Genomic DNA, 27743 nt, shown 5'->3' on the forward strand with positions numbered 1-27743 from the left:
TCCACCTTGCTGCCCCTAGACTGAAGGTAGAGAGGTGAATTGAGAAGCTATTACAATATTCTAGGTTGTTGGGGGCCTGAGCAATGGGAATGTGGAGGATGGGGACAAATGGAAAAGATGTTGTGGAGGCAGACTTAGTAGGACTTGGCAGCTAACTGGATGTGATGTACAGGGAAGACTCAAAGAAGACATCAGGGTTTCAAACATAGGGGGTGGAGACTTGGGGGGCAGCAATAGAAGTAGAACAGTTTAGAGGAAAGGCAGATATAGGTGGAAGCACAAGATGGCTTCAGTTCTGGACCTGCTGAATTTGAGTGGGGAGCTGAGTGGACAGATCCAGCATACGGATGGATTGTATTCACAGGTAGAGATAATGGGATCATAAATCCAGAGCTGGAAGGGCCTTAGAGATCCCCTAATACAACTGCCTCATTTTACAGATGGTGAAGTTCAATGACCCACCCTGGGTTATTAGATTTCATTATATTGTAAGTTCTTTGAGGGCAAGGACTTTCTTTTGCCTTTTTTTTTTTTTTGGGCCCCCAGCACTTATCACAGTGCCTGTAGTAGGCATTTATTTAATGACTAACAAAATGCATATCTCCTGACTGTAAATCTAGTGCTCTTTATTCTACTATTATATCCTGAGTTTGGAAATCAGAAAAGAGACTGGGGCTGGAGCTGGTGACTGAAGAATCAGTTGGACAGAGGTAATCACTGAAGTCATGGGAAATGATTTTTTTCCAAGTCCCATATTCTGCGTCTGATCCTTCTGGCATTAATTCATAATTAATCCCATTGTGGCTGAGAGGAGAGTGCCCACAGAGGCTTTTCCTGATGACAGGGTCCAGAGGTAACTGCTATCTAGATAACCTGTGCTTGGCCCTCATATGCTCTTTGCGAGTCTGTATGAGCCTGTGAACTAACCTCTTCCCCACTTAACCCCATTCTGAGCTGGGACAATGCCTGAACAAAATGTTGCCTCCAGATACCATCCATGACAGCATGGTGTATGTGTCTGAGCCTTGAGTTCTGGTCCCTGTTCTGCCACTAGCTATGTGGGTCTCTTTAGGGTTCAGTTTTCTCTTTTATGAAATAGGCATTGGGGGGTTATTGGACTAGAAAATATCTGGGATCCTTTCCTACTCTAAGATTCCATGGTTCTTCTGTCTTCACTAGTCTTTCCCTAGCACCATGTCATACAATGTCTCAGATGAGGCTTGTAACTGATAATGCCTATTCTCCCTTGCCCTCCCCTACTTCCCCCTTTCCCCTTCACTCATGTGGATGACAGCAAGGACAGAGAGCCCAGACACACCTTAGAGTCTGAAAGAATCAGTTTAAAATATTGTCCATTTGGAAGTCACATGGCAGGTACAAAAAGGGACAAGGGTAGGAGTCTTTGACTTTAGGAAATATTCATAGTCCTTTCTTGTCAGGATATGGGCCCACAGAACAGACTTGATGCAGGTGGGGCAGCCAGGGCCATGCTACCCTGAGGCAGGGAACATCTTTCTGGGCAAGGACAAGAGGGGGCTGGAGGAGAGGGCAGTTCTTTTGAGGATGGGTAGGTTCCAGGCTCTTTTAGTGATTCCTCTCTGGTTTCCCATACTGTGCATAAAAGACCCTCATCATAACTCAGCTGGAGAGGTCTTGAACTGTCTTTCCCATTAGGGCAACCAGTCTCTTGCCTACTTCTGAGAACAATGGGAAACTCTGGGATTCTTCCTCCCATGGAGACCCTGACCCCAGGTCCAGGTATGGGAGGACATCCCACAGCATGGAAGGAGGTTGAAGTGAGAGTTTATAAGGGATTCTAAATGCTGCCCAGTCCTTCAGCTCCTTCAATCCTCAGACCTTGCAGAAGGGGAAAATCAGGGAGTGGTCCTTGTGGGCAGTGGGGAAGGAAGGCAGAGTCATCACTGTCCTCTTCTGGGAAGCCTTGAAAGCTGGGAACCTTAGATCCAGGGGGACTTCTTTGGAACCACATGTTCTCATATGGTTTGGGACTTGGGGTTAGATCAACCAGGAGGGGCTGTGTGGAATCTGTGCGCAGGTAGAGCCCAGAAGGGGCTCTGTGCTGGCTCTGGTACCCTTGGTTTCCCATCACTTTCCCATACTGGATGGAGCCATTGGAGCTGGGATGGGGTTCTGGCAGGAATGGGTCCCCCTGGAGAATGTAAGCCTGGACCAAGTGGGGGAGGTTCTTAGCCTCTTCATATGTCTCCATTGTCTGTGGTGGTGGTTTCTTCTCCTCCTCTTTCAGGACTATGATCTTGGAGACAGGGGGCATGGCAGGGTCCCTTAGGCTTGACAGATGAATGGTCTCCTGGGAAGGATGGGAGCATCAAAGTGATTGGAGGGGGATACCCAGATAATGGCTCCTCCATGCGGCCAAAGGTGGGTTTTGGTTGCCCAGTGTTAGTTGGGAGGAGACTACTCCCTTTGGGAGAGGGGAAGGCACATAGGGAGGACTGGGAGATACAGTAGGGAAGTAGGAATCAGTGTATCCATCTTTCCCCCTCACCTATTTTCCCTCTTAGGCTCCCAGTCCTGTTGTCCCACCCTAATCCGTCCCTCCAGCCTATGTCTTACCCCAGGAAGGATTGTGGGGGTCCATTGGCCCAGGCTGCTGTGGGCTGGGTCTGGGACATTTGGCCAGAATTGATTCTTCATCCTGGAAAAGTTTAAGTGAGCACCTTGATTGGGGCAGGCATTGGGGATGCCCTGCTCTGGTGTCAAGGATTCCCTTCTCCTAACTGACCCTGGGTTCCTGTGAGTTATATTTGATGAGGGACTCCCTTTGTCCTCCAAAAGACGTAGCTTTGCTTCAAGGTCAAGGGAAGCTTGAATCCCTGGTCTTGGGGAAGAGAAGACAGGGCAATTGAGTCCTGTTTGCTAAGACCCTGATAGGCCCATTATAGACTGTATAGGATGAAGCTTGGCCTTCAGTGTCTTTCCTCAATCCAGTATATTGGAGAGAAGCCTTGGATCTGAAGCCAGGCAAATTGCTGGGCCTCATCTGTAAAATGAGAGAGAACCAGTGATCTCCAAAGTCTCCTCTCTAAGGTTCCTACATCCTGGATTCCATGATTCACAGGGGAGGAGATAGGCTTAGGAGAAATTTCAGTTAGATGTGAGGAAGGACTGCCCAGTTGGAGGGCCTGAATGGATGGAAGGAGGCAAGGCTGATAATGGCAGACCCTGAGGCTGGTGAGCTCTGTCCTCCCCTCTCAGCATCCCATTCCCATCCCTGTCCCACCAGCCCCAGGCTCTCACTCACTTGTGGTTCTTATGGAGGAAGATCAGCATTATAACACAGAAAAGCATCACAGAGAAGAGGCCGATCAGGATCAAGAGTACGTTGATATCTTTCTCCTCTGTGGGGGAGGGGTTAGGGGAGGAAGCACCAAAGGAAGGAAGATCAGATCCTCGAGCACAGAAACATTTCTAAATTCCCAGAATGGACACTTCCTGATGTGCCATTTGGTACCATGACTTTCCCTCTCAGACTAGGGTTTCCTGAAGGCAGGGCCATATTTCCCCACTTCAGACTGGAATTCCCCTTAGGATAGGATGTGTCTTTCCTCTGGATATTCCCCAGGTAATTAGGACAGGGGTTTGGTCCTAGTAGTAGTGAGTCTATGCCATTGGAATGTGAACTCCTTGCACATAGTGATCATTCCCTTTGTGACTTGTATCCCCTGCACCTAGAATGGTGCTTGGCACATAGTAGGTACTTGTAGGTTGGTTGGTTGTTGGCTGGTGGGCTCTGGCCACCCCCGTGGAGGCTGTTTTTACCCAGGGCTATGGTCATCACTGTGAGGTCTGTGCTGTTAATACTTCCAGCTTGATTGGAAGCCATGAGATGGACACGGTACATGCTGGTGGGTGCTAGGCCACGGAGGATGCAGCTTCGAGAGGAGGCATTTAGGATGATGGCTGTGAAATGGTAGTGAAAGAGAATGAGAGAGAGAGAGAGAGGCAATCAGCCTGGGGTTAGGACCATGGGGGCTCTGGTTTTTCCACCTCTGGCTTCTGAGTTCTGGGACTCTGGGCTCTGATCCTGGTGTCTGAAAAAGCATATCCCTTGGGGGCAGGGAATAGTCCTTCCAGAATCTCTGGTTTTGGACATTGGTCCAAAAGTGGTTGAAAAGGACATGGGTGGGGGATATGGGAAGGCCCTGGAAAGGGATAGCCTGAAAATACCAGGTATGTGTTCTGGGGCCCTTGTCCAAGGTTCTGAGTGAAGGAAGCAGCAATGGGAGATTGAGTCAGAGGGGGACAGGCAAAATTCCTTGATCTGGAAATGGTTCAAAGAATAGTGTATTGGGTATGGGAGACATGAGGCTTGTGGTGGGGATGTCAGGGATCTTCCTGAAAGAATAGTGGGCCAAATTCCTTGGACCCTAGCTGCCTTGGGGGTAGGGATCAGAGAGGGACAGGGGGTAGTACTCACAGAATCCTTCATCCTGAGTGTTGGTCCAGAAGACAGTGTATTGGGTGATGGGGCTTTTCCCCAGCTCTGGGGCCCCAGGCTCCCATTCCAGCTCTGCCCAGGTCCTTCCGATATGTTTCAGCTTCAGCTTAGGGGCATGGGATGGGGCTGTGGATTGAGAAGGGGGTATCCATGGAGCCTGGATGTATTTTGAACACCTGCCTTTAGGTCTATCCCCTGGGATGGGGGAAGAACAGATAGGGGGCTGGATTCCAGTTCCCAGGTGTTTGCAGCTGGTTGCCACAGATATGTGTTGGAGGTGGGGCATAGATTAAGCCAGAGGGAGAATTCCTGAGGCCAGTGTGATCTTGTCTCTGAGTACTGCTGTCCCTTGCTTCAGCCTTCTTTCTGGTTTCTTCTAGTCCCTCCATTTCCCCTTCCCCTGAACAGGGAGACACCAAGGGGAGAGAAGGGAAGCTCATTTTAGAACTGATGGCCCTCAACCACCTATGGAATTTCTTCCAAGTCTTCTGCCTGATTTTTACAAGCCTAATGCTTGAAATCAAAGGGGAAGTTGCCTTATCGGGCTCTCATGCTTGTGTTCTCTGGGCTAATGGCTACGGATGGGTTATGGGATGGATGTGACCAGGGCATGAGGAAGCTGGGGGAGGGGGGATAGGAGTTTGGGAATGAGAGTAAGTTGATAGCAAACCCTTTTCTTGGGAGTAAGCATATACGTGCTGGGGGCGCCCTCTGGTGCCATGGTACAGGGGGGACACAGTGATCTTGTACAGCTGGAAGGGCATAATGTTCTCTGCAAAGAAAGAAGAGCAGGGGCTAAGTCCTGGGAAGGGGAGGGGCCACCCACTGTACTTTCTTTCTGCAACCATTGACGCTGGCTAAGAGAGAAGCACGTGAATGATGGTAGCTGGACTGTTGGGATACAGCTATAGTAGGAGGGGCAGAGGAAATGTATCAGGAAGAACTTCCTATCTCTGAATATGGGGATGGGGAAACAATAAGTAGTGTGAGAAAATCTAGAGATTCTTCTTCCCCCGAGGAAAAGAACAGCAACCATGATGATAGCTAGCATTTATATGGTGCTTGAAGGATTGCAAAGTGCTTTACAAATATTGACTTATTTTATGTTTGTAATAACCCTGGGAGGTGCTATTTTGTGCCCATTTTACAGATAAGGAAACTGAGGCTGAGAGTGGTTAAGTGGCTTGCCCAGGGTCACACAACTAGTAAGTATCTGGGACTGGATTCGAACTCAGATCTTCCTTATTCAAAGTCTATCACCTAAGAGACCCTGCTTATCCAGGCTGGGACAAGAGCTGCTTTGCCCGGAATTCCAGCAGGAGAATGGATGGGGGTGATGAAATGGGAGGGCAGCCAAGCCCATGGGACAAGACGACCCTGTAAGGGATCCACCTTCAGTACAAGAGCTGTAGTTCCTCTGTAGGCTCTGAGCCCTCACCATCCAGCAGGGTCCCAGTGCTGCTCCCATTGGACTCCATCTTCCAGTTGCCATTGCAGTCACCTTCTTGGGCTGGAGCTAGGCACCACTCTATCACATAGGCTCGGGGGAGGGGCTGGCCACGGGGGTGTTCCCATCCTACCCAGAGGCTGTGAGCATCTGGGGCAGAGGTGTGGATGCTGGACAGAGAGGCACCTGCAGATGTGGATATGGTATAGAACCTGTCTTGTGGAAGTAAAGGAAGGGCATGGCATCCTTCCTAGCCCCAAAACTCCCCCTCAATGAATGCAGTGGGGTCCGGAGTAACAAATAATTGATTCCGGACTTTCAGCTTCACCCAGATGTGGCTCTAGTAGGGCCTCAAGATGCTCCAGCCTAAAACCGCACTCTACCTAGAGAGGCTTGCAGACTCTCTTCATCTCCCTCCTCATCTCCGAGGAGGAGAGAATAAGATGGACCCGGAGGAGGGGGGCACTGCGGGCCTGAAGATCAAACAGTGCATCTGCTGCCTCTTCATCTCCCTCCTCATCTCCGAGGAGGAGAGAATAGGATGGACCCGGAGGAGAGGGGTGCTGTGGGCCTGAAGATCAAACAGTGCATCTGCTGCCTCTTCTGATAAGGCAGGAGAAGTCTCATTCTTACCTTGGCACTCTGAGAAGATGACGGTGGTTGGGGGAGATTCTCCGGCTGTGTTGTAGGCTGTGAGGATGACCTCCTGGACCCTCGCTGGCAGCGGGAAGGCACAGCTCAGCTGCGTGGTATTGCAGAGGGGTGGGGACTCCCCACCTTGTCTTGGAGGACTCGGGGAGACCAGATAACCTTGGATCCTGTCACTGTTTTCCTCTGTGGGCATTGGCTGTATAGACATACACAAGGGGATTTGGTCTCTTTAAGGAATCACAGAATAGGACAATTGGAAGGGACCTCAGAGGGCATTTAATCCAAACCTAGAGGTAATGTGAGGCGGTAAAAAGGGTTTTGTACTAGGAGTCAGGAGAGTCTTGGGTTCAAATTCTGCTTTAGACATTAGCTATATGAGCCTGGGTGAATCACCAAATTTCTCTGAGCCTCAGTTTCTTCATCTGTAAAATGGGGATAATAATGCCTGTCAAAAACCACCTCTCACAGTTATTGGGAGGCTCAGAAGAGATCAACATTTCAGAATTTGAAGGGATCTCAGAGGCAACATAGTCCAACTTATATCTGACCAGGAATCCTTTCTACTACGTAACAGACAAGTGATCATCCGATCTTGGCTTAAGGACTTTTACTAGCTTGATTCTCAGTTTCCTCACTACAGCCAGGAGTTGTGACCCTACTATTTTTTCCCCTAGCCCAGTGGGCAACCATGAAAAGTTCCTTCTGCCATTCTCTGGATTTTCTTCTCTGTGAAGTGATAGAGTTGGACTGTATAATCTCTAAGATTTTTCCTAGCCCCAGAAGTCTTTATATACTGTGTATGTCGTCATCACTTAATAAATGCTTATTGAGTGACTGGCATTATCTAAAAAGAGGGACAAGAATATTCAACCTAGAACCTATGTAGACTTGAGGGCCTGTCTGTCTCTCACAGATTCCCAGCTTCTTGGTGTCACTTCTCTAAGCTTGGGAAGGGGCCAAGCTTCCTAGAGGAGGGACTGGAGAGGATCACCCTTGGAGGGTTGTGAAAGGGTGTTACCTTCCAGAAAAGTTGGATGTCCATTATTGTAGGGTCCAGTTTCCGTACTCGTCGTCTCCACCACACATCCAGTCTGACCATGGGACCTGGGAAATAGGAGAGAGTCGTGGCTGACTAAGGAGAATGAGAGGAGGTGAAAGAATACCACAGGTAGTCTCTACTACCTATTTCCATCAACACTTTTGGTCACTTACGTCTCTCCCTGGTAGTGAGTTCCAGGCTGGGGCTCCAGTCACTCCAGTGACCACCCAGTTGGCCACCCAAGGACGAACGGACACACCGCATTTGTAGGACATAGTGGGTAGCAAAGAGGAGGCCACAGAGGTCATACTTTCCCTCATGTTGGGGACCTGAATTCCAGAAAGGTGACACCTGCAAGAAAGTGGTCAGAAACCATATCAAGGAAACCCTGAGCCCTGGACGCAGGACCAAACAGGAGGATCCTGGCTGCTCAGAGAACCAGGATGGATATGGATATAAAGAAATAAGGCATTATGGTGAGGATGAAGGCTCAATGGAGGAGGAGAATGGCAAAGGATCAAGGAGGGGGTGGATGCTGAGTGGGAGGAATGAGAACTTTGAATGAGGGAAGGTGAGTGTTCAGTGAGGATGAGAGCTTAGTTAGGGGACTCAGGGAGAAGGATAAAGATTTCATGAAGACATTGAGGGTTCAGTGAAGGAGATGCAGTTTCCCTCCCCCAAGCACAGAGTGAACTCCTGCCATGAAGTGGGGGTGAGAGCCTTACCAGGACCCAGGACAACTCCCCAGGACGCTGGTACTGAAGCTCACACATCTGCTCCACATGCTTGCTCATCCTGGCCTTTTCCCACTTAAGCTGGAGGCATCCAGGCTGGGGAAAGGAGGAGCCTGGGGCAAGCCTGGCCTCAGCAGCCTGAAGTATTGGGGGTTCTAGCTTTACTGTAACAGAGAAGTCAGTTATTACCCCACTCTGAGGGGACCTCTCCACATTTCTCTTCTCTTGTGACCCTGTATTTGTGTCTCCTGCTTATTTGTCTGTTTCTATATTCTTGCCAGAAGGCTTCTAGGTGGTACGATGGCTATAGCAGGAAGATCTGACTTCAAATCTGCCCTCAGAAATGCAGCAGCTGTGTGACCCTGGGAAGTCGCTTCACCTCTGTCTGCCTTAGTTTCCTCAATTTTAAAATAGGGATAATGATAGCACCTACCTCTCAGGGTTGTTATGAGGATCAAATGGGAGAATAATTATAAAGTGCTTAGCCTGGCACATAGTAGGTACTTGATAAATGCTTGCTTGCTTCCTTTTTTTCCCTTCAGAAACAACCAGTTGGTATGCACCTTGTGTGTTTTCCTGAATCCATGTCTTTGCTCATTGTCATTCCTTATGCCTGGAATGCCCTCCCTCTCTCACTTTTCAGGTTCACTTTCTATACAAAGACCAGCTCAAATGCTATCTGCTCCAGGAAGCTTTCCTTGATCCCCAAACCCTAACAGCAATTGCTCCTCAGACTTCACAGAGAACTTTGCACCTCTCTAATGCAATTTTCATGACATGGTAGGTGACAGTATCCATGCTTATGTCTTATTCTCTTACTAGAGTAATCAGTGCCTTGAGTGCAAGGGCTCACTAATACTTTGTATCAGCCTGCTGTGTGGACCACCAGGTAGGTGTTTAATAAACAGTTAATATTCATCGCCTGTGGTGGCCTTTTTATTTCTGACTGCATCTCTGTTCCTCTGTTTTTGTCTGTGTCTTTATAGTCCTTTTTCTGTCTCTGAGCTCAGCTAGATGTCCCTCCCTATTGACTATATTACTCACCCACATCCATGGGGTAGATGCACAAGTGTGGAGACTCAGCCTCTCCCAGCATATTCTCTGCCTTCACCCAGATGTCTATCTTCTGGTACAAGGGAAGCTGGCTACGGGGGATGGAGCACTGGTTCTTCCCATCTTCAGAGACACAGTGTTGAATGGGCTTTTTCCTAGACTGGCAGTTATCCTTGCTCGTAGAGCTTAATAAGAGCAGTTTATGTTGGAGCTGGTTGCCTACACCCCCCTCTCCAAAAACTCTATCCTTCAGTAGGCTTCTCATCTAGGCTTCATCCACTTCAATGAGCCTTTACCTACTTCACTGAGACCCCATCACCCTCACTGAGCTCCCACCCATTTTACTCCTCCCCCACCACTTCCACTAAATTTGTCTGTGTCCTAGGCCATGAAACATGTTTTCAGTGGATCCACTGAGGGAAGACTTAGAGAAAAAATCCTTACCCATATTTCCAAGGCCCCAGCTACAGTGTTTTCATTTCCCTAGTTCTTGACTGTGGCCAGATTTGCCACAGACTCCACAAGGCCTTGGGAGCTGGTCCTCACCCCAGGGCCTATGCTCCACTGTTATCTCTTATACCATTTTCTCTGTAGCCCTTCCACATGACCCTGCAATCAGGGGGATGAGGGGTCTGAGGGGTCTGAGGGTTGGGAGCACAAGGCTGATATTCCTCCCACAGTCGCACTCACTTGTAGCTCTTCAGAGTGAATTTGGTGGGCAGGTGTGTGCTGCGACCAGCTTCCACTGACAGGTGAGTTCCTGGGCTGTGAGGTTCATGATGCAGGAGAAGTTGCTAGGTGGCTGAGGGGGGTCTGGGGTAAAGCAGTGGTGCAAAAAAGAGTATGAGAAGGACAGAGATGTTGAAAAGTTCTTAGATTGGGCAAATAAATAGGGGACCCAATCCTGATCCCCTAACCACTCCTCTTCTCCATTTCTCAAACTTCTGAGATCACACCATCCAGACTCTCGTTTTCCATTTAGGACTGCCCTTGATTCATGAAGGCCAGAGGGTGAGGGCTGAGGAAAACTGAGGCCCTACAATAGAGAGGACTGAATGGAGAGTCAGGAGACATTCATCCAGTGAATCCCAGCTTGGACACTTATTACTGTATGACCTTGGGAAATTCTTAACCTCTTTGGTGGTTTCTCCAGTTTTCTGTTAATTTGAGAGAATTCAAAAGATGCACTCCAAGGTGCTTTTCAGGTCTTAAATTATTTGATCCTAAGACATTGTCTTGTCCATGGCTCTGTACCAGTTTTGGTGGGAAGTAGACCCAGGTGTCCTTGACAACCAGTCCTACCAATCTAGCCCCTCTGCCTTATGTTTTGATTACTAATTAAGAAATTTGTTCTTCTTCCATCCTCAATAGGAAAGACATATACCCAGAAGGGACAGAAAGACTTTCTCCTCCAAGACCTTGGAGAAGAGATTCCATGTCTCCACCAACTCCTCCCCGTACTGAAAGCCCCTGATCCTACGTTTATCCCCTTCCCCATATCCTAGCTGAGAGTGATGGGGCAGGCTTCTCAGTGGAATGGGAAGGACTTACAGCCAGCCTGCAGCTCTGCCTGTCCTATGATCTGGGGAGTCCCTGCCAAAAGCAGGCAACAAGAGAGCATGGCGTGGGTGTGGTTGAGGTGGGGAAGGGTAATGTTGGACCCCAGAGTTCCATCTTCCCTCTGATGCTGCCAGTGCTCAGGCAGCTTCTCCCAGTCCAACTTCCACATGATTTTCGTGGCTATTGCAGTCAGGCTACTGCAGTTAGGGTTGATGGTACAAGAAGCTGAGATGGGAGCACCCAAGTGGATGACAGAAGCCGACAGACGGATGTCCACACAGTCTTGAAGGCCTGTGGGAAAAGGACAGGTCATTGACAGAGTGATGAGGGTGCTGTATCTTTTGTCAGGGAAGGCTAACCAGGAAATGTGGAATTGTAGAAAGAATACTACATTGGGGTTCAGAGGACCTGTATTCTAATCCTGACTCTGAAAATTATTAATGATGTGACCTTGGTCAAGTTACTGAACCTCTCTGGGCTTCAGTTTCCTCTCCTGTAAAATGAGGGGACGGGACTAGATGACCATTAGGCCTTTTTCTGGCTCTAGATGTATGATTCTCTGATCCTATCCTCCACTAGAAGTATGCATCATCTATAAAACTCTACACCCTTTGATCCTGTAATACCACTACTAGGTCTATATCCCAAAGACATTCAAAAAAAGGGAAAGGGACATATTTGTACAAAAATATTTATAGCAGCTCTTTTTGTGATGGCTAAGAAATTGAAGGGATGTCCATCAGTTGGGGAATGGCTGAACAAGCTGTGGCATATGCTTATAATGGAATATTATTGCACTATAAGAAATGAGAAGCAAGATGATTTCAGAGAAACCTGGAAAGACTTACATGAACCAATGTATAATGAACTGAACAGAACCAGGAAAATATTGTATACAGTGACAGCAATATTGTTCAATAAAGAATTATGCATAACAGCTATTCTCAGCAATGCAATGATCCAAGACAATTCTGAAGGACTAATGATGAAACATACTATCCGTCTCCAGAGAAAGAACTGATGTTGTTTGAATACAGAGAAAAGCATGCTATTTTTCACCTTCTCTCATTTTTTTCTTTTACTTGAGTCTTCTTGTACAAAATGATTACTATGAAAATGTTTTAAATAATGACACATGTATAACCTGTATCTGGGTGCTCACTGTCTTGGGGAGGAGTGAAGGGAGGGAGAGAGAGAATTTGGAACTCAAAACTTTAAATAAAGATGTTAAAAAATAAAAAAAAGGAGACATCATGGTGGAGTAGAAAGAGACCTGGGATATCAGAGACCTGAGTTTGAATGCCAGCTGCGATGTTTACTAACTGTACAAGTTACTTAACCAATTAAACCTCAGTTTCTTTATCTGTTAAATGAGGAAAATAATCTACCTTGAAGGACTATTGTGAGTAAAATACTTTAGCATGATTAAAATTCTAGCCATTACTAGGATAATATTAACACTATTTTTTTGTCCCTTCCAAGCAGTGGTATGATTATGATATGATCTATAAAGAGTTGTCTCAACTTCCTGTGACTATGGAAATGGTGACTATAGAAAATGAGTTCTTTGACTTGCCATCTTCTTGCTTATTGGATGAATAGTTTATATGTATAAGAGTATTCCCACACAATATCACTTCTTTTCTGAATGATATGAGGATAACGTATATTATCAAAGGGGAATATGACAAAGGTGTGATGTGATAAAGATGTAAAAACATTTATTTTAATGGATTAGTAAACTTTATTTGAGAAATGCAGCAAGATTAAACTGTTTCCATTTGTTCCAGGAGATATGTGATTGGCTTCTGCATGTTTTCCCTTGGGTAAAAAATATATATACATTTAAAGGACTTATGATAACTGTAATTGTATTAATAGTCTAAGAACTTCTGCTGTTGTGGCAGAGAAAAGCAATGGAAGAGTCCAAGTAAAGATGATGGTCCTAAATGATGTATTTTAGATTTTATCTTGGAGGTAATAGGGAAATACCTTCAGGTTTATTTAAATATTCACGGATACCTAGCCATACAAATACATGGGTTTGGATATATTTTAGGAATTGTTTACAAGGTCTCAAGTTGGATTGAGTCTTTATATATTAATTAGTTGTAAAGAAACTCTTAAGTCATGATTTTTTTTCTGTTTGAGGTCTCTGTGATAAAATCAAGAAACAGAAAGACTTATGTTTTTCAACGTCAATTCCTCAAGGAGACTTTTGTAAGACTCTTCCTCTAGCTTATAGACAGCATTATCTGTGCAATGTATAAGGTTTAGGGAAAGATAGAAAGAAAAAAATGGTATGTGAAGTCTTCAAACTCTCAGATGAGTTACAGGTAGTTCAATTTGATTTTCTTCCCAGAGCACTGGTGCTCATAAGGTTCACTCCATAAGATTTCCAATGGCTTTTACCCCATGAACTGATTACTAGAAGACTAATGTAATCAGACGTTGTAAGACCCTACTACATTGTACTAAGTCTTATCACTAACAGTTTTAAGCAGCCTAGGAAATCTCTACAAGTGGCTTGGAACTTAGAAAATCAACCTACTAGAACAAATGCAAATCTGCAGAAAAAAGTGAAACGCACATTCTAGGTACTGTAAACAGCAGACACTCATGTTGAAGACACCAAGATGTTGATTTAAGGGTACATATCTCTGAGTTCTAGTGCACCAAGTCAGACAATTTTTGGACAGTGGTCTAGAAAAGACCTTTTTGACATACAAATTTGACACAGAATTTCCAAGGGAAAAATGTTTCCCAGAAGCAGACAACTTCATGAGGCAGACAGCTAAATCTAAGCTAAAGAAACAAGACGTCTGTTGTTGAAATGAGCATTAAGATGCAGCTCAATCCTTTGTGTCTTCCTGATTATGGAATTATGTTTATTTTCTATTATTTCTTACAAGTGCCTTGGCCTTTTTGGGAAGATGTCTAAGTGTCAGATTCAATACAAAGCTGGAAGTTTAAATTCAGGTCCTTTATTTTCTGGTTCTTTGTAAAATTGTTGTCAATTATGTCTCAGTCTGTGACCAGGAGAATCTTGGGCCCTGCTCTTGAGATTCAGTTCCCCATTTCTGAGTACAGATAATTTTGACAAATAGTTATTACTTTTAAAATAATAGCTTTAGAAGCTATATAGAGTAGGCCTGAAATTTGGAAATTCACGTGAATCTCCAATCTTGTTAAGACGCTTTGTTCAAGATTTCTTTTTTATTCCTTCTCACATTTGTTGTGGTCTGCACAAATAACTTACTTGCTATACTATGAATCTTTAGATGGCCCAGAGATAAAATTTTATCTAGGAAAAAAGAGGGAATTGTTGAAAGAGGAATTTTGGGAGCTGAGAGTAGTCTGTTAAGAGTTGACACAACTAATTCTATTACTTCTTGCTATGTGATGTCTCAGCACATATTGCAGGGACAGCCTAAAGCTATCTTCTTCACTATCTACCTTCTTCTTCTAATTGCTTTGTTATTGCAAAAAAGAACTCAGAGGACTTCCATAATTCCAAAAAGTTGTTTTATTCTTTATCCTATCTGATAAAGGAGTATTGTTCCCTGTGAACTAGTGGAAATGGCTGTGCTAACAGGGACATCTTCCTTCCTTTGTAAAAAGTGATAACCGTCCTCTTTTGCTGTAGTGAATACCTTTTTCTCTCTACCTTATATAGCTTTGAAGGGGAGACTATATTAATGTCATCCATCTATTATTGCACACACATACACATATGTCCCTCATCTATTGGTAGAATATGCCATACTCTGAATAAACTCTAGTTTTTTTTACTGTATCTATATCCTGTGCTGGCTTATTGGCAAGGACTTCATGAGACAATAGGGAAGTCCTTTACCTGTCTGGGCCCCAGTCTCCCCATCCGTAGAATGACAGGGATAGATGAGATGATCCCCAAATGTTCTTCCAGGGCAAAATCCCAGATCCTAATAATAAGAATATACAAAGTACTTCATGACATTTCAGCCTCACAATAGCTCTGTAAGGTAAGTACTATAGGTTCCTAGCATTCTACAAGTTAATAATGTTTGTTGGTTAATGGTTCCCTATTATATAGATGAGGAAAATAAGGCACAGAGAGGGTGTCTTGCCCATGGTCATATAGCTTGTAAGTGGCAGAGGAAAGATTTGAAGCTTGGTCTTTTGACTTGAAGTCTAGCTGTTATCACATTTTTTCTGCCTCTTGACTTCCATGGCCTCCTTCAAATCTCAGCTAAAATCCCACCTTCTGCAAGAAGCCTTTCCCAGTCCTCCTTAATATTAGTGCCTTCCCTCTGAGATTATGTCCAATTTATCCTCTACATATCTTATTTTGACATAGTTGTGTAATGGGAATTTTTGATTTCCTTTTTTCCCTCCTACAACTTTTGGTTAACTAAAGGCCTGTCTTCAATTAATATTAACCTCACCTGACCAAAATCTGTCCCATGGTAAGTGAAAATTTACTTAAAGCCTTAAACATTCCTTAGATATGAAGGAAGAATGTCTACTGTCCCTGATTCCTTGGTGACATGTAAATCTTCTTCCTCAATTAGCCTAGTTGTGAGTTTACCTATAGAGTTTGTTTGATGAAGTTTGTTTCCTTAGGGAATGTATGAGATTGTGATTCTGTTTAACTAAGTTTGTTTAACTTTTATGACATTAAAGGGAGCATGGAATTATGGATCTATCTTTTTTCTAACTTCTGTGGCCTAAGAGGAAAGTACAAGATTGCAATATGTAAAAGAACCATTTCTGTACATTCTGATGTAATATAAGAGATGTAATATAAGAATTCTAAAAGAAGATTCTAAAATAAGAATCTAAAAGAAGATATAATATAAGAATTCTAATGATTGTCCAGATATTCTCTGAGATTTGAACCTATGCTTGAATATAATAATAAAACCTAGGTTTTTAGTCCTATCATTTCTGTATTGTGGTAAATACATTTTAGCAGCAATTGCTTACCACACAAACTCAGGGAGGAGATATTTCTCTCACAATAATTGTTTGCATGTTGTCTCTTTTCATTAGATTGTAAGTTCCTTGACATCAGGGGCTGTCTTTTTCCTTGCTTTGTACCTGGCACATAGTAGCTGTTTAATAAATACTTGTTACTGAAAAGGAGGCTCTCTTTTCATCTCAGGCTTGTCTGTGCTGCTAAGATCTTTGAGGAGTTTGCTGACTTTCTGCTTAGGGAAATAACACAGTAAGTTCCCATCCTAGCTCATGGACAGCAGTCATGATACTGTCCCCCCTCCACCAGATCCCCAAACTACTTGCCTTTACAGAACTGGAAGAGCAGAATGGTTCCCAGCAGGTTCCAGGCCCCAGGCCACATGGCTGCATTATTGGTGTTCACCTGAAATAAGTCCCCAGACCCCACGGTGAGAAACAGGTGTTCAACTTCATACACAATTACATCTTAGAGAAGACTTGAGACAGAGCCTTGGGGGTGAAGAAGAGCTTGCTAGACTTGTGCCATCTCTGGTGTTACAGGACCACAGATTTAGATCCAAAGCTGGAAAGGTCTTCAGAGGCCATCTACTCCATCCCCCTTGTTTGGCAGATGAGGAACTGAGACTCAGAAGGTTAAAACACTTGTTCAAGGTCATATTTGTTAGTAAACCCTCAGGCACTAATTGTGGGATCTTGGACAATTTACCTAATTTTCACCTACCTCAATTTCCTCATCTGTAAAATGGGGATAATAACAGCACCTGCCTACCAGGGTCATTGGGAGGATAAAATGAGGTATTGGTGAAGCACTTTGCAAAATCTCAAAGCTCTAATAAAATGCTAGCTATTATTATGAATATTTTTGTTAATAAATGACATAAGCAGAATGTGAACTGAGGTTTTCTACCTTCATAACTCTTTCCAGGGAACTCCATTGTCTTTTATCCTGTCCCTTTCCAAACGCTGGACCTGGATTAGGCAGAGGCACAGGTTGCAACAGCACCTAATTTCTTTTCTTTCTTTTTTTTAAGGCAAACAGAGTCACACAGGTAGTGCTAGTCTGAGGCTAGATTTGAACTCAGGTTCTTCTGACTTCAAGGCCAATGCTCTATCCACTGTGCTATCTAGCTGCCCCACAGCCCTTAATTTCTACCCTTTATGATGGAGAATGTATCAGAGCAGAGTATCCCAGCCCCAGGGCACGGAGCTGTCCCTAAGCTTGGTACCTCAGGCCTCTGTTTGCTTCTCAGTAAAATGAGAGGGTTGGACCAGATGATCTCTTAAGGTCTCTTCCAGCTCTGAATCCTGTGATCATATGAACATGAAGAAAAGCAAGGGAGAGGGAAAAGCAGGAGGAAGAGGAGGAAGAAAAGGAAGTATAGCAAAGTAGAGAAGGAAAACAGGGCTATCCTCCTTTTGTTGTTGGTTTCTCCCTCAAGTTGTTTGACATTTATTTTTTTGGTGCATTGGAATCTCTTCCCCTCCCTCCTCTCCAGTCAGTTGCTTAAGGGCAGGTCTATTCCCCTTTTATTTTGTTTCCAGAGTGCCTAGCTTTGTTGTTACTGTTGTTGGACCTTATCAAGACTCTATCAAGGCCCAATCTCTCTTATTTCAATTCCTGGTGAAACTGAGAGCCTTCTACATTTATTGCTGCCACTGCTACACCTCAGCCTCAAGCAGTGTGGATTCTGTCTTCACCACTCTACTGAAATGACTGTCTTTGGGGCCACCAGTGGACCTCCTTATCTCTAAAGCTAATGTTCTTTCTCCTCCTCCTCCTCCTCCTCCTTCTTCTTCATACTCCATGACCTTTCTCCAGGTTTGAACAACTCTTTGGTTTCATCTGACTACTCCTTCTAGACCTCCTTGGTTGCTCCATGTTTCTCCTCTTGCAGCCTGAGGTTATCTCCCAACGCTTTGTCCTCAGCCTTCCCCTCTCTCAACACTTCCTCCCTTGGTTGTCTCATCTGTTCCCATGGGTTCATTGATCGTCTCATGATTTCCAAATCTCTATATACTACATATACAGGCCTAATCCCCCTATCCAAGTTGCAGTTATGATAATGATGATGATGATGATGATGATAATAATAATAATAATAATAATAATAGTAATACTAAATAACCATTTACTGGGTATATTAAGGTTTGAAAAACACTTTACATATATCATCTTGTTCGATTTTCGTAACAACCCTAACCCTGTGAGGTAGTTATTATTATTACTCCATTTTCAAAGATGAGGAAACTGATAAAGCCAACAGGTTAAGTGACTTTCCCAAGGTTACAAAACTAGTATTTGAAGTAGGATTTAAACTCAGGTCTCTCTGATTCCACATTCAGTCATATTCTCACTATGCTACCTGCACTTTTCTACCTGAGTGTCCTATAGGCACCTCATACTCAGCATATCCCAGACTAACTCTGTTGTTTTTGTCCTAAATCTACATCTTTCCCCAATTTCCCAATTTCAGTTGGTGACACCATTCTCTCATTTCCTCAAGCTTATGACTTTGGAGTCATTTCTTTCTCTTCCTTCTTCCTCATCTGCTACATCCCCCAAATTGCCAAATCTACCTGTATAATTTTTCTTTCCTTCTCAACTCCTGCCCTTATATTAGGAGACTTCAGCATACATATTGATGCTCTCTAGAGACCCCAACATATCAGTTCCTCAACTTACTCATTTCCCATGACCTCCTTCTCCATCCCACCATAGTTACATACAGAGATGCTCATACCTTTGATCCTGCCCTCACTCACAAATATACCACTTCCATGTTCATGAACTTTGAAATTCCCTTATCTGATCACAGTCTATTAGTAGTCTATCTTTTCTTCTGCTTTCTAATACTAAAACCTTCTTTTCATCCACACCATGACCTCTAATCCTTTAACCCCTCAGTTCTCTCCCAGGCTATCACCCCTTCACTAGCCATAGTCTCTTCCTTTCCCTTGACCCTTGATCTTGACCCTTAGTGAACCAGTTCAACTCTACCCTGTCCTCTTCTGTTGAATTCTTTGCCTGTTATCATATCACTGATTTTGCCATGCCAAACCTTGACCTTGGATCTCTTCCACCATCTGTTGCATCTGATCACATGCATCTGTTGTTGAATGAAATCAGAGAAAATCAAATTGTCCTGACTGAGTCCACCTCAAATTTATGTTAAACAACCTCAGGTGGGCCCTCACTGCTGCAAGACAATCCTTTTATAGCTCCCTAATTAAATTACTACCTCATTCACCTCTATGGCTCTTCTAAACCTTTTCATCCCTCCTCCACAAACCACCCATGGCTTCCCCTTCCCATCCTCTCAGTTAAGAAGCTCATCTCATATTTTACTGAAACAATTGAGGCATTCACTGAGAAGTTCCTTTTCTCCCCTACTCCTTATCTTATGTCTCCCAGATGCCTTTTGCCCACTATTTCTTTACCCTTGTCTCACATGATGAGGTGGCCCTTCTTCTTGCCAAGGCCAACGCTTTTTTGTGCACAAGTGACCTCATTCCATCCTCTCTGCTCCAGTAGGTTGCCCTATCACCCCCTTCCACTTATCTTCAATCTCTCCTTGTCTACTGGCTGCCTACCAATTTGTCTCCCCAGCTCTCAAAAACACCTCACCTGATCCATCCATCCCCACTGACTAAATTGTTCCATATTTTACTTGCCTTTTGTGGCTAAATAAATGGCCTTGAGAAAGCCATCTATAATAGGTTCCTCCACTTCTTTTCCTCTCTCTCCCGTCTTAACTCTCTACAGTTGGGTTTTGGACTTCATTATTCAATTGAAACTACTCTCTACAGAGATACCAAATGATCTTTTAATTGCCAAATCCAATGGCCTTTTCTTAGCCTTGACTCCTTTGCAGTCTTTGACATAATCATTCTCCCTCTTCTCCTTGGCAGTCTGATTGATACTCTCTTTTCTCTGGTTTTCTGGACTCTACTCTCTCTAGCTCTCCTCTTACTCATCAGATTACTCTTTCTCAATCTCCTTTGCTTGATTCTTGTGCAAGTCATGCCTGCTAACTGTGGACATCCTGCTGGGTACTGTCCTGATCCCTTTTCTTTTCTTCAGTTTCACTTGGTGATCTCATCAGCTCTCATGGATTCAGTTATCATCTTTATGCTGATAGTCCTCAAATCTACTTATCTCTGACTTCTCTGCTGCCTTCCAGTTTAGCATCTCTCACTGCTTATTGGACATTTTGAACTGGCCATTATATAGACATCTTAATCTCAGTATTTCCAAAGATGAATTTATTATCTTTCCCACTTTGTTCCACTTTCCAAACTCCCCTATTACTGTGAAGGGTACCGCCATCCTCCCAGTCCCCCAGGTTTGAAACCTAAGTGTTATCTTCACTCCTTGCTATCTCTCACCCACATCCAGTCTCTTGCCAAGTATTTTCAAATTTCACCTTTGTAACATCTCTGGAATATACCCCTGTCTCTCCCCTAATGTTGTCATTACCCTCAAGCCTGTACTTTTCCAATAGCTTGTTGGTAGGTCTCCCTGCCCCAAGTCTCTCCCCACTTTGGGCCATCCTCCACTCAGCTGCTAGAGGGATTTTCCTAAAGTTCAGGTCCAACTATGTCATACCCCTTACTCAATAGACTCCAGTGGCTTCCAGTCACCTCCAATATTAAACTAAAATGCTCTGATGTTCAAAGCTCTTCATAACCTAATCCCCCTGTCACATTTTCAGTCTTCTTACACCTGACATCCCACCATTATATTCTTCAGTCCAGGGACACTGACCTTCTTGCTATTTCTCAAACAGGACACTTCGTCTTCCAACTCTGGGAATTTTCACTGGCTTTCCTTTTGCTTGAATGCTCTCCCCACCTCTTCTCCATCTCTTGGATTCCCTGGCTTCCATCAAGTTCCAGTTAAAATCCCACCTCCTAGGGGAAACTTTTATCAATTCCTCTTAATTCTAGTGCTTTCTCTCCATTCATCTCTATTTGTCCTCTATATAGCTTATTTGTACATATTTATACATTGCCTCTCCCCAAGATTGTGAGTTCTTTGAGTTCAGGGATTATTTTTCACCTTTTTTTTTTTTTTGGTATTCCCAGTACTTATCCCAGTGCCTGGCACATGGTAGGTCATTGACTGACAATGTTTCTGAAATCCATCTCTTCCTCTCCATTCCCACTGCTAGCACCCTTGATCAGCCTGTCCCCACTTCTTTCCTGGAAGAAGACTCTTAACTGCTCTTCTTGCCTACTGTCTCTGCCCAATCCATCCCTTACATACTATGAGATTAATCTTGCCAATGTAAAAGTCTGATAACGTCATTAACTTGTTTAAAAAACCCTAGTGGCTCTCCATTGCTAATAGGAGAAAATGCAAATTCTTTAGTCTGATGATCTTCATCCAACTCTCTTTCTGTCCTTACTTCACACTATTTCCCTATTTACTCAATGTTCAAGGTGGAAGACTTTCTGGTCCCAAATCTAACTTCATTTATTTTCATACCTTTACTTATGTGGACTCACCTACCTGGATTGACTTTTGTTTCCTATCTCCCCTCCTCATATCTCCATCTTTTCCTTCTTAGGCACCAGATCTGGAGGAAATGAATTTGAATCCCACTTCTGCCAATTACTATGCATATGACTTTTGGCAAGTTCCTTTATCTCTGTGTCCCTCAGTTTCCTCAAGGGTGGAATGGGGGTGGGCCGTTAGAGTAGACAGCCTCTCAGGTCACTTTCAGCTATAACCCTCTAATCTCTCTGGGTTTCTGGGTGTTAGTTTCTTCACATATTTAATGAGATGGTTGGACTATTGTCTGTCCTCTTTTATCCATTTCAGTTCTTAATTTCTGCTTCTAAGATATAACATAAGCAATTCTTCTGTGACAGCTTGTCCGGTAGAAGGGATCCTTCCACCCCCAAATCTCTTCTCCCTCAATGTCTGATTTCTCATAAGCATTTGTCATTTTTAAAAGTTATGTATTTGCATATATTCAATTAAATTAACATTTATTCACCTCCTTCTCTGTTCCAGGCACTGTGAACAGTCTCTGCCTTCAAGGAATTTATATTCTACTGTAATTATATGTGTCAGCATCCCGTTATTAGATTGTAAGTCACGGATGATTTTGTTTTTGCCTTAGTATCCTCAGTGCCTGGAACAGTATAGGCACATAGCATGAGCTTGAGAAATATTTGTTGAGCTACAGTGAAATGAAATCCTGGCACTGCCACTTAGTACCTGTGGCACCTTGGGAAAGAAATTACCTCTTTGGGTCTCAGTTTCCTCATCTGTCAAATGAGGGGATTGGACTAGATGAGCCCTAAGATCCCTCCCATTACTAATCCTTTCTAATGCAGCTGGATATGTTTGACATCTCTAATTGTAAGGAGGCATTTCTTTGTTGGGAATCTATACTTCCCCTTTTGAAGCTATCTGCCATTGGTGCTGCTAAAGGATCTTGTCCCTCCTAAATCTTTTCTTCTTCAGACTAAGCATCTTCCTTTCCTTCAGATGATTCTTGAGTGACCACTCATCCCAACAAAGGCAAAGCCTAAGTGGACAATATCCCTCAACCAATATGTGAACACTGATTGGCAGTAAGAGACTGAACTCTGCCAGAAGAGGATGGAGGTGGAGGCAGTTGGGGAAATACAGCGACCCACATTTGTCTAGCCTTTAAAGATTACAAAGTGCTTTCCTCAGCACAGCCCTGTGAATTAGGTAGGGCAAACCCCATTTTGGCAGATGCATAAACTGACCTGCAGAGATATTAGGTGACTTGGTCATAGTCCCCCAGTTAGTAAATGTCAGAGGGGAGGTCAGAATCCAAGGCTGATTGATCTAAGTCGACAATAACCACTGCATTGTATTACCAAATTTTAAGGGTCCTTTTTTTTTTTTGGTCTGATCTTGTAATTTCTTTCATGTGGGGAACTCTCTAGGTGGAAGCTCCCTCCACTGATATCTATCAACTACTCTTCCATAACTTACAGACTTGGAAAGATGCCTGAAGCAGTGAGAGGTTAAACAACTTGTTTATCGTCAGTGGCTGGTATGGGTCAGAGGGAAGACTTGAACCCTGATCTTTTTTACACTAAGGAAAGTGTTCTATTCACTAAGCAATGGGGCCTCTCAAAGGTTCTTTAAGAACTTCAGAGTAGCATCATTTAACAAAGGATCATAGCAAATAGGTGGCTATCTTTCTTACCCAGTCATTATGTGTCTGGAGTCCTCACTCCCTCTCATTTTACTCTTTAGAATTGCTTCCCTCCAGGGAAACCACTGGAAGGGGGAGAAGCCTCTTATTTTCCTATCCTTTGACTCTTTCCTTCAGCCCAGCTGCAGCTGGTCCTCATATACAAAGAAGAATCCAGAAACTTGGATGGATCAATGCCGTCCCTTCCTTCCTTGTATTGCATCGTATTTTCCCTTCAGTTTCCTTAGAAGTAGAGCCCAAGTAGGCTTGGGTTCAATTCCTGCCTCAAATACTTAGTGTATGTGATCCTAGCCTCCAAGAACCTCAGTTTCCTTATCTGTCAAATGGGAATAGTAATGGCACCAGGTTGTTGTAAGGATCAAAGAGATTTGCAGGTCTTAAGGGTCTACATAGAAATACTGATCAATCAACAAGTTTTCTCTGTGCCAGATATTGGGGGTTACAAAGAATGAGTAAGAGCCCCTGCTTACATGCTGATCGATATCAGCTATTTCTTTTTAAAAATTTATTTCCCAGCTTCTTTTTCATTTTTTCTCTTCTTCTCTGCTCATTGTTCAACCTACTGTCAATTTTCTCTCTCTCCTCTCCCTAAGAAGTCTCCTTCCCATTTTTTCCTTTCTCTCTTCCCTTGATTCTCCTTACATTCCCCTTCTGACTCCTACTTTCCCTTTGTCTTTCCTTCCTCCTCCCCATTCTCCCACATCAGAACTGGAAAGACCTTAGAGAACTGTCCCTTAATCCCTTTCTCCTCCAGCACCCAGTGCACATGGCACATGGCAGAGAGTTAGGCTTAATCAATGATGAGTTGGGTTGAAACCACTTAGTCTAATCCCACATCATTTCTAAGTGGGGGCATCTTCTCTCTTTCCATTCACCACTGCCTGCCTCGCCAACTTTGACTGAATTGTGGTTCTGTGCAGGCAACTTAGAGCCTGAATATTTGTTGTTTAAGGACCAGCCTCACCGGACTCAGAAAAACATCTAGGGAGCTAGTAATGTGCTGATTTGTTTTCATCTCCTCTTCCCCTAGCCAATGGTTACCATTTTACAGATGGGCAAAGTGAGGCCCAGGAAAGAGAGGGGACTTGCTTAAGGTAATAGAGTGAGTTAGAGACAGCTAGATGGCACAGTGGATAGAATGCTGGACTTCTAGAGTCAGGAAGACTTGAGTTCAAATTCTATCTCAGATCCATACTATCTGTGTGACCTCTGGGTAAGTCAATTAATCTGTCTGCTATAGTTTTCTCATCTGTAAAATAAGGATAATAATAATATTTACCTCCCAGGTAAATGAGGATAAAGTGAGATAATATTTGTAAAGCACTTTTCGTATCTTAACCATACTAATTATTATTTTTAGTAATACCAGACCAAAGATTTGAGTCCAGGTTCCCTTATTTTGATTTCAGAGCTCTTTGCATTGGTCCTCAGTGCTCCCAAACCACTAATCATAAATCTTTGTGTTTTTCATCTTTTCCTACTCAGTTTGCTGTTTGCCTTAGACTTCAGACTGAGGTGTTAGTAAGAAATATTTGATTTGGTGTTAGAGGATATGCATTAGAATCCCACCTTAGCTACTTTGAACCTCAGTTTCCTCATCTGTACAACAAAGCATTTGGATAAGATGATCTCTAATAACTAATATTTACCGAGCAACTTAAGGTTCCCAAATCAATTTACATGTATTTACATACATACAATTTATATATATCATGTCATTTGATTCTTACAACAATCCTGTGAGGTAGGTATTATTATTATCTCCATTGCAGGGATCGTTCTGGGTTAGACAGAAATTAAGCAGCTCATTCAGGGTCACACAGTTAGTGTCTGAAGTAAGATTCCAAGTCAGATCTTTCTGACTCTACCTATACTCTAGAGACTATACCACTTAGTTACAAATCATACAGGCAGAAGTAGATTCATTTTAAAAGGCATATATTCCACCTCCTTACGGTCATACATGCCCTGTGAGGAAAGGGCCCTTCTCATACATGTGGCAGGGAGACATTCAGATACCCCTTCTCCTCTGATCAAGTGGAGATGCCGATAACTGTTACGTGTTTAGAGAGAGTATCATGTCTGGATTCCACATCTCACCACTCCTGTTCCTAAGGAGCTTGGCCTTAGTAAGGTTTCCAGGGGCTCAACTTCCTGGCCCAGGTCTAAACCAAGGGGCCTCCTGTTGTCAGGGCTCAGCTGAGATGGAATGGGGAGCTAGTCTTGGGGAGGTGTAGCGGGGTTGGGACTGGAGCCCTTAGGACTCACCTCATTCCTGGAATGATTTGACCTCCACTTCAGTAGATTCTCAGAGATCGAGCTGGCTGGACTGGGTGGCTGGCCTGTCTCAGGCATTCACCAGAGGCCTCACATCATCCCCTTTCTTGCTCAGTTCCTGAAAACTACTTTGGCACAGACTGTTCTTCCACTTTCCTCCCCCAGTGCCCCTCCCTCCTAACCCAGGGCTGTCGTTAGTCTCTCTGACCTTCTTACAGGCCTTCCCCGGGCTGGGGGATTGCAACACCTGCTTCAGCCTCCCTCCCTGGGAAAGGAGCCCCTTCCCCCCAGGAAGGAGCCTCTGAGAAGCTAGGCAGCTACTCTGGGGCAGCCTTCCTGCCCAGGACCCTTAAAGGGGCTTGGGGATGTGGCAAGGCTCAGAAGACCCCACCCCCCGGATTTCCTGGCCTAGAAGTCTTGAGCCTGGGCAGGGGCCAGGGGTTCTCCAACCTGGATTGGAGCCTGCTTTGGTACCTCCCCTCAAAACAGGTGTTTTGGGAACCTGCCATGGGCAGGTCAAATGCGATCTTAATCCTTCCTTTTCCCCAAAATATTGGTCACTTGGGTAACCTGAAACCTACCTTTCTTTGAAGCCCTTGGCTTGAATGGGGGTAGGAATGGACTTGGGGGCTTAGTGGACTGCAAGTTCAATGGGAGTCAGTTCTTCAAGCAGTGATTAGATAACCAGTTGTTGGCTCTGTTAGAGTAGGGCTTCCTTTCATGTGTGGACTGAATTAGAGAGCTGGCTGCTGATGTGCCCTCCAACTCTCAAATTCTGTGAAGCTCAGAGGGGGTTAAAATTTTAGGAGAAATTTGAAAATTATAGGACAAAATTGAGGGAGAACAGACTTAGAGATTATATAGTCCAGCCCTTTAATATCACAGATTAAGAATTTGAGGCTCAGATAAGACACCCAAATTCATATAACTACTAAATCAGAACTTGAACCCAGGTCCTCTGACTCCAAAGTTCTCTTTCCATGGTACTACCACCATGCTGCCTCAATACAATTGACACTCTAAGACACGAACTTGAAGAAGGTACAACCCCCATGTCTACAAAAACAACAGTCAGCACCCAAAATTCTCCTCCACCTTGTTTTAACCTTCCTCCCCAACCCAAATCCTGTTTCTCTATCTATAGAATGGAGAGACCTACTCTAAACTGGCCACAGGAGCAATGGTGATCAACGGTAGGGCAAAGGAAGAGGGGATAACAGACAGTAGGATTTGGCTAAAGAATGGAAATTACTCAGCCTGGAATACACTCTCTTTTCACCTATTGCTTCTAAGAAAACTAAATTTCCTTCGACACTTTGATTGAACACCACTTTCTAAATAAAGCCTTTCCTGATTCCCCACAGCTACTATTTCTTCACCCTCCCCACTCCCTGAATTTACCTTGTATTTATTCTATATACACTTAGTAACATACATATAGTCTCCTGTAATAGAATGTAAGTTTCTGGAAGGCAGGGACTGTTTCATTTTTGTCTTCATTTACCTAGCTGTAGCACAGTATCCAGCATTTAAACTAAGTGCTTAATAAATGCTCATCAATTGATTGATTGGTGCCATGCAGTCACGTGTAAGTCAATTCACCTTTTTGAGCCTTGGTTTCTTAATCTGTCAAAGAGTACTAATTTCAAAGGGTTCTTCTGAGACTTAAAGGATATTAATGTGTGTAAAGTGCTTTGTAAAACCTTAAAGCCCAATATAAATGTCAGTTACTATTATAATGATGGATTTCCTCCTCTAGTCTTTAAAAGCAGGAAGAAATTTTCGTCTGACTGAGAAGTATTAAGAACCGACCTTCTTGCCCAAAAACAAGGGAAGGAGAAAAAAAAATCTAACATTTCAAGGTTGTTTATGGCCAAGGGCATCTTGAGCTTGGTCTGTCATTAAAATTTCACTGGTGAGGTTCTGAAGTGTTTGGACTCCTCTTTTTGCCACATCTCCCCCCACCCCAACTGTCCAACATTCTGCCTGAACAAACAACCCCCAATTATTTATCTGCACATGGCTTTTGTAATCTTTTCCTTCATGGTTTAGTTCTGGTGTCAATTCCTCAATGATGCCTTCCTTGATACCTCCCACTTGCTAATTCTCTTTCCTTCATTAGACTACATTGTCTATCTACACTGTCCCCTCCCTGCCACAATACAATGTAAGTCTTTTGAAGGCAGAATTATTATCATTTTATTTTGTCTTTGTATCTCCAGGGTACAGTATGGCACCTTGCATGAAGTAGGTGCTTAACACATCTATTAAATTTGTTTCATTCTTGGAAGAGCTGAAGCTGGGCCAGATATACAACTCATCACCCATCTTCCCATCA

The 27743-nt window shown here is 43.9% G+C and overlaps 1 protein-coding gene across 1 annotated transcript; it reads right to left on the bottom strand.

The window, feature by feature from the left end:
* Nucleotides 1–1319: 1319 nt before the first annotated feature.
* CSF3R (colony stimulating factor 3 receptor) lies at nucleotides 1320–25722 on the bottom strand. Its single transcript, XM_020983643.2, is given in 17 exon segments — nucleotides 1320–2329; nucleotides 2596–2677; nucleotides 3284–3380; nucleotides 3802–3942; nucleotides 4460–4606; nucleotides 5151–5252; nucleotides 5919–6113; nucleotides 6561–6774; nucleotides 7597–7682; nucleotides 7791–7968; nucleotides 8343–8515; nucleotides 9396–9589; nucleotides 10095–10143; nucleotides 10146–10217; nucleotides 10956–11255; nucleotides 16248–16326; nucleotides 25397–25722. Coding segments are annotated over 17 exon segments (2709 nt in total). The 5' UTR covers nucleotides 25484–25722; the 3' UTR covers nucleotides 1320–1816.
* Between the last annotated feature and the right edge of the window lie 2021 nt (nucleotides 25723–27743).

This window comes from Phascolarctos cinereus, unplaced genomic scaffold, assembly GCF_003287225.1.
Source record: "Phascolarctos cinereus isolate Bilbo 61053 unplaced genomic scaffold, phaCin_HiC Scaffold_726;HRSCAF=1367, whole genome shotgun sequence".
NCBI classification, from domain to species: Eukaryota; Metazoa; Chordata; class Mammalia; order Diprotodontia; family Phascolarctidae; genus Phascolarctos; species Phascolarctos cinereus.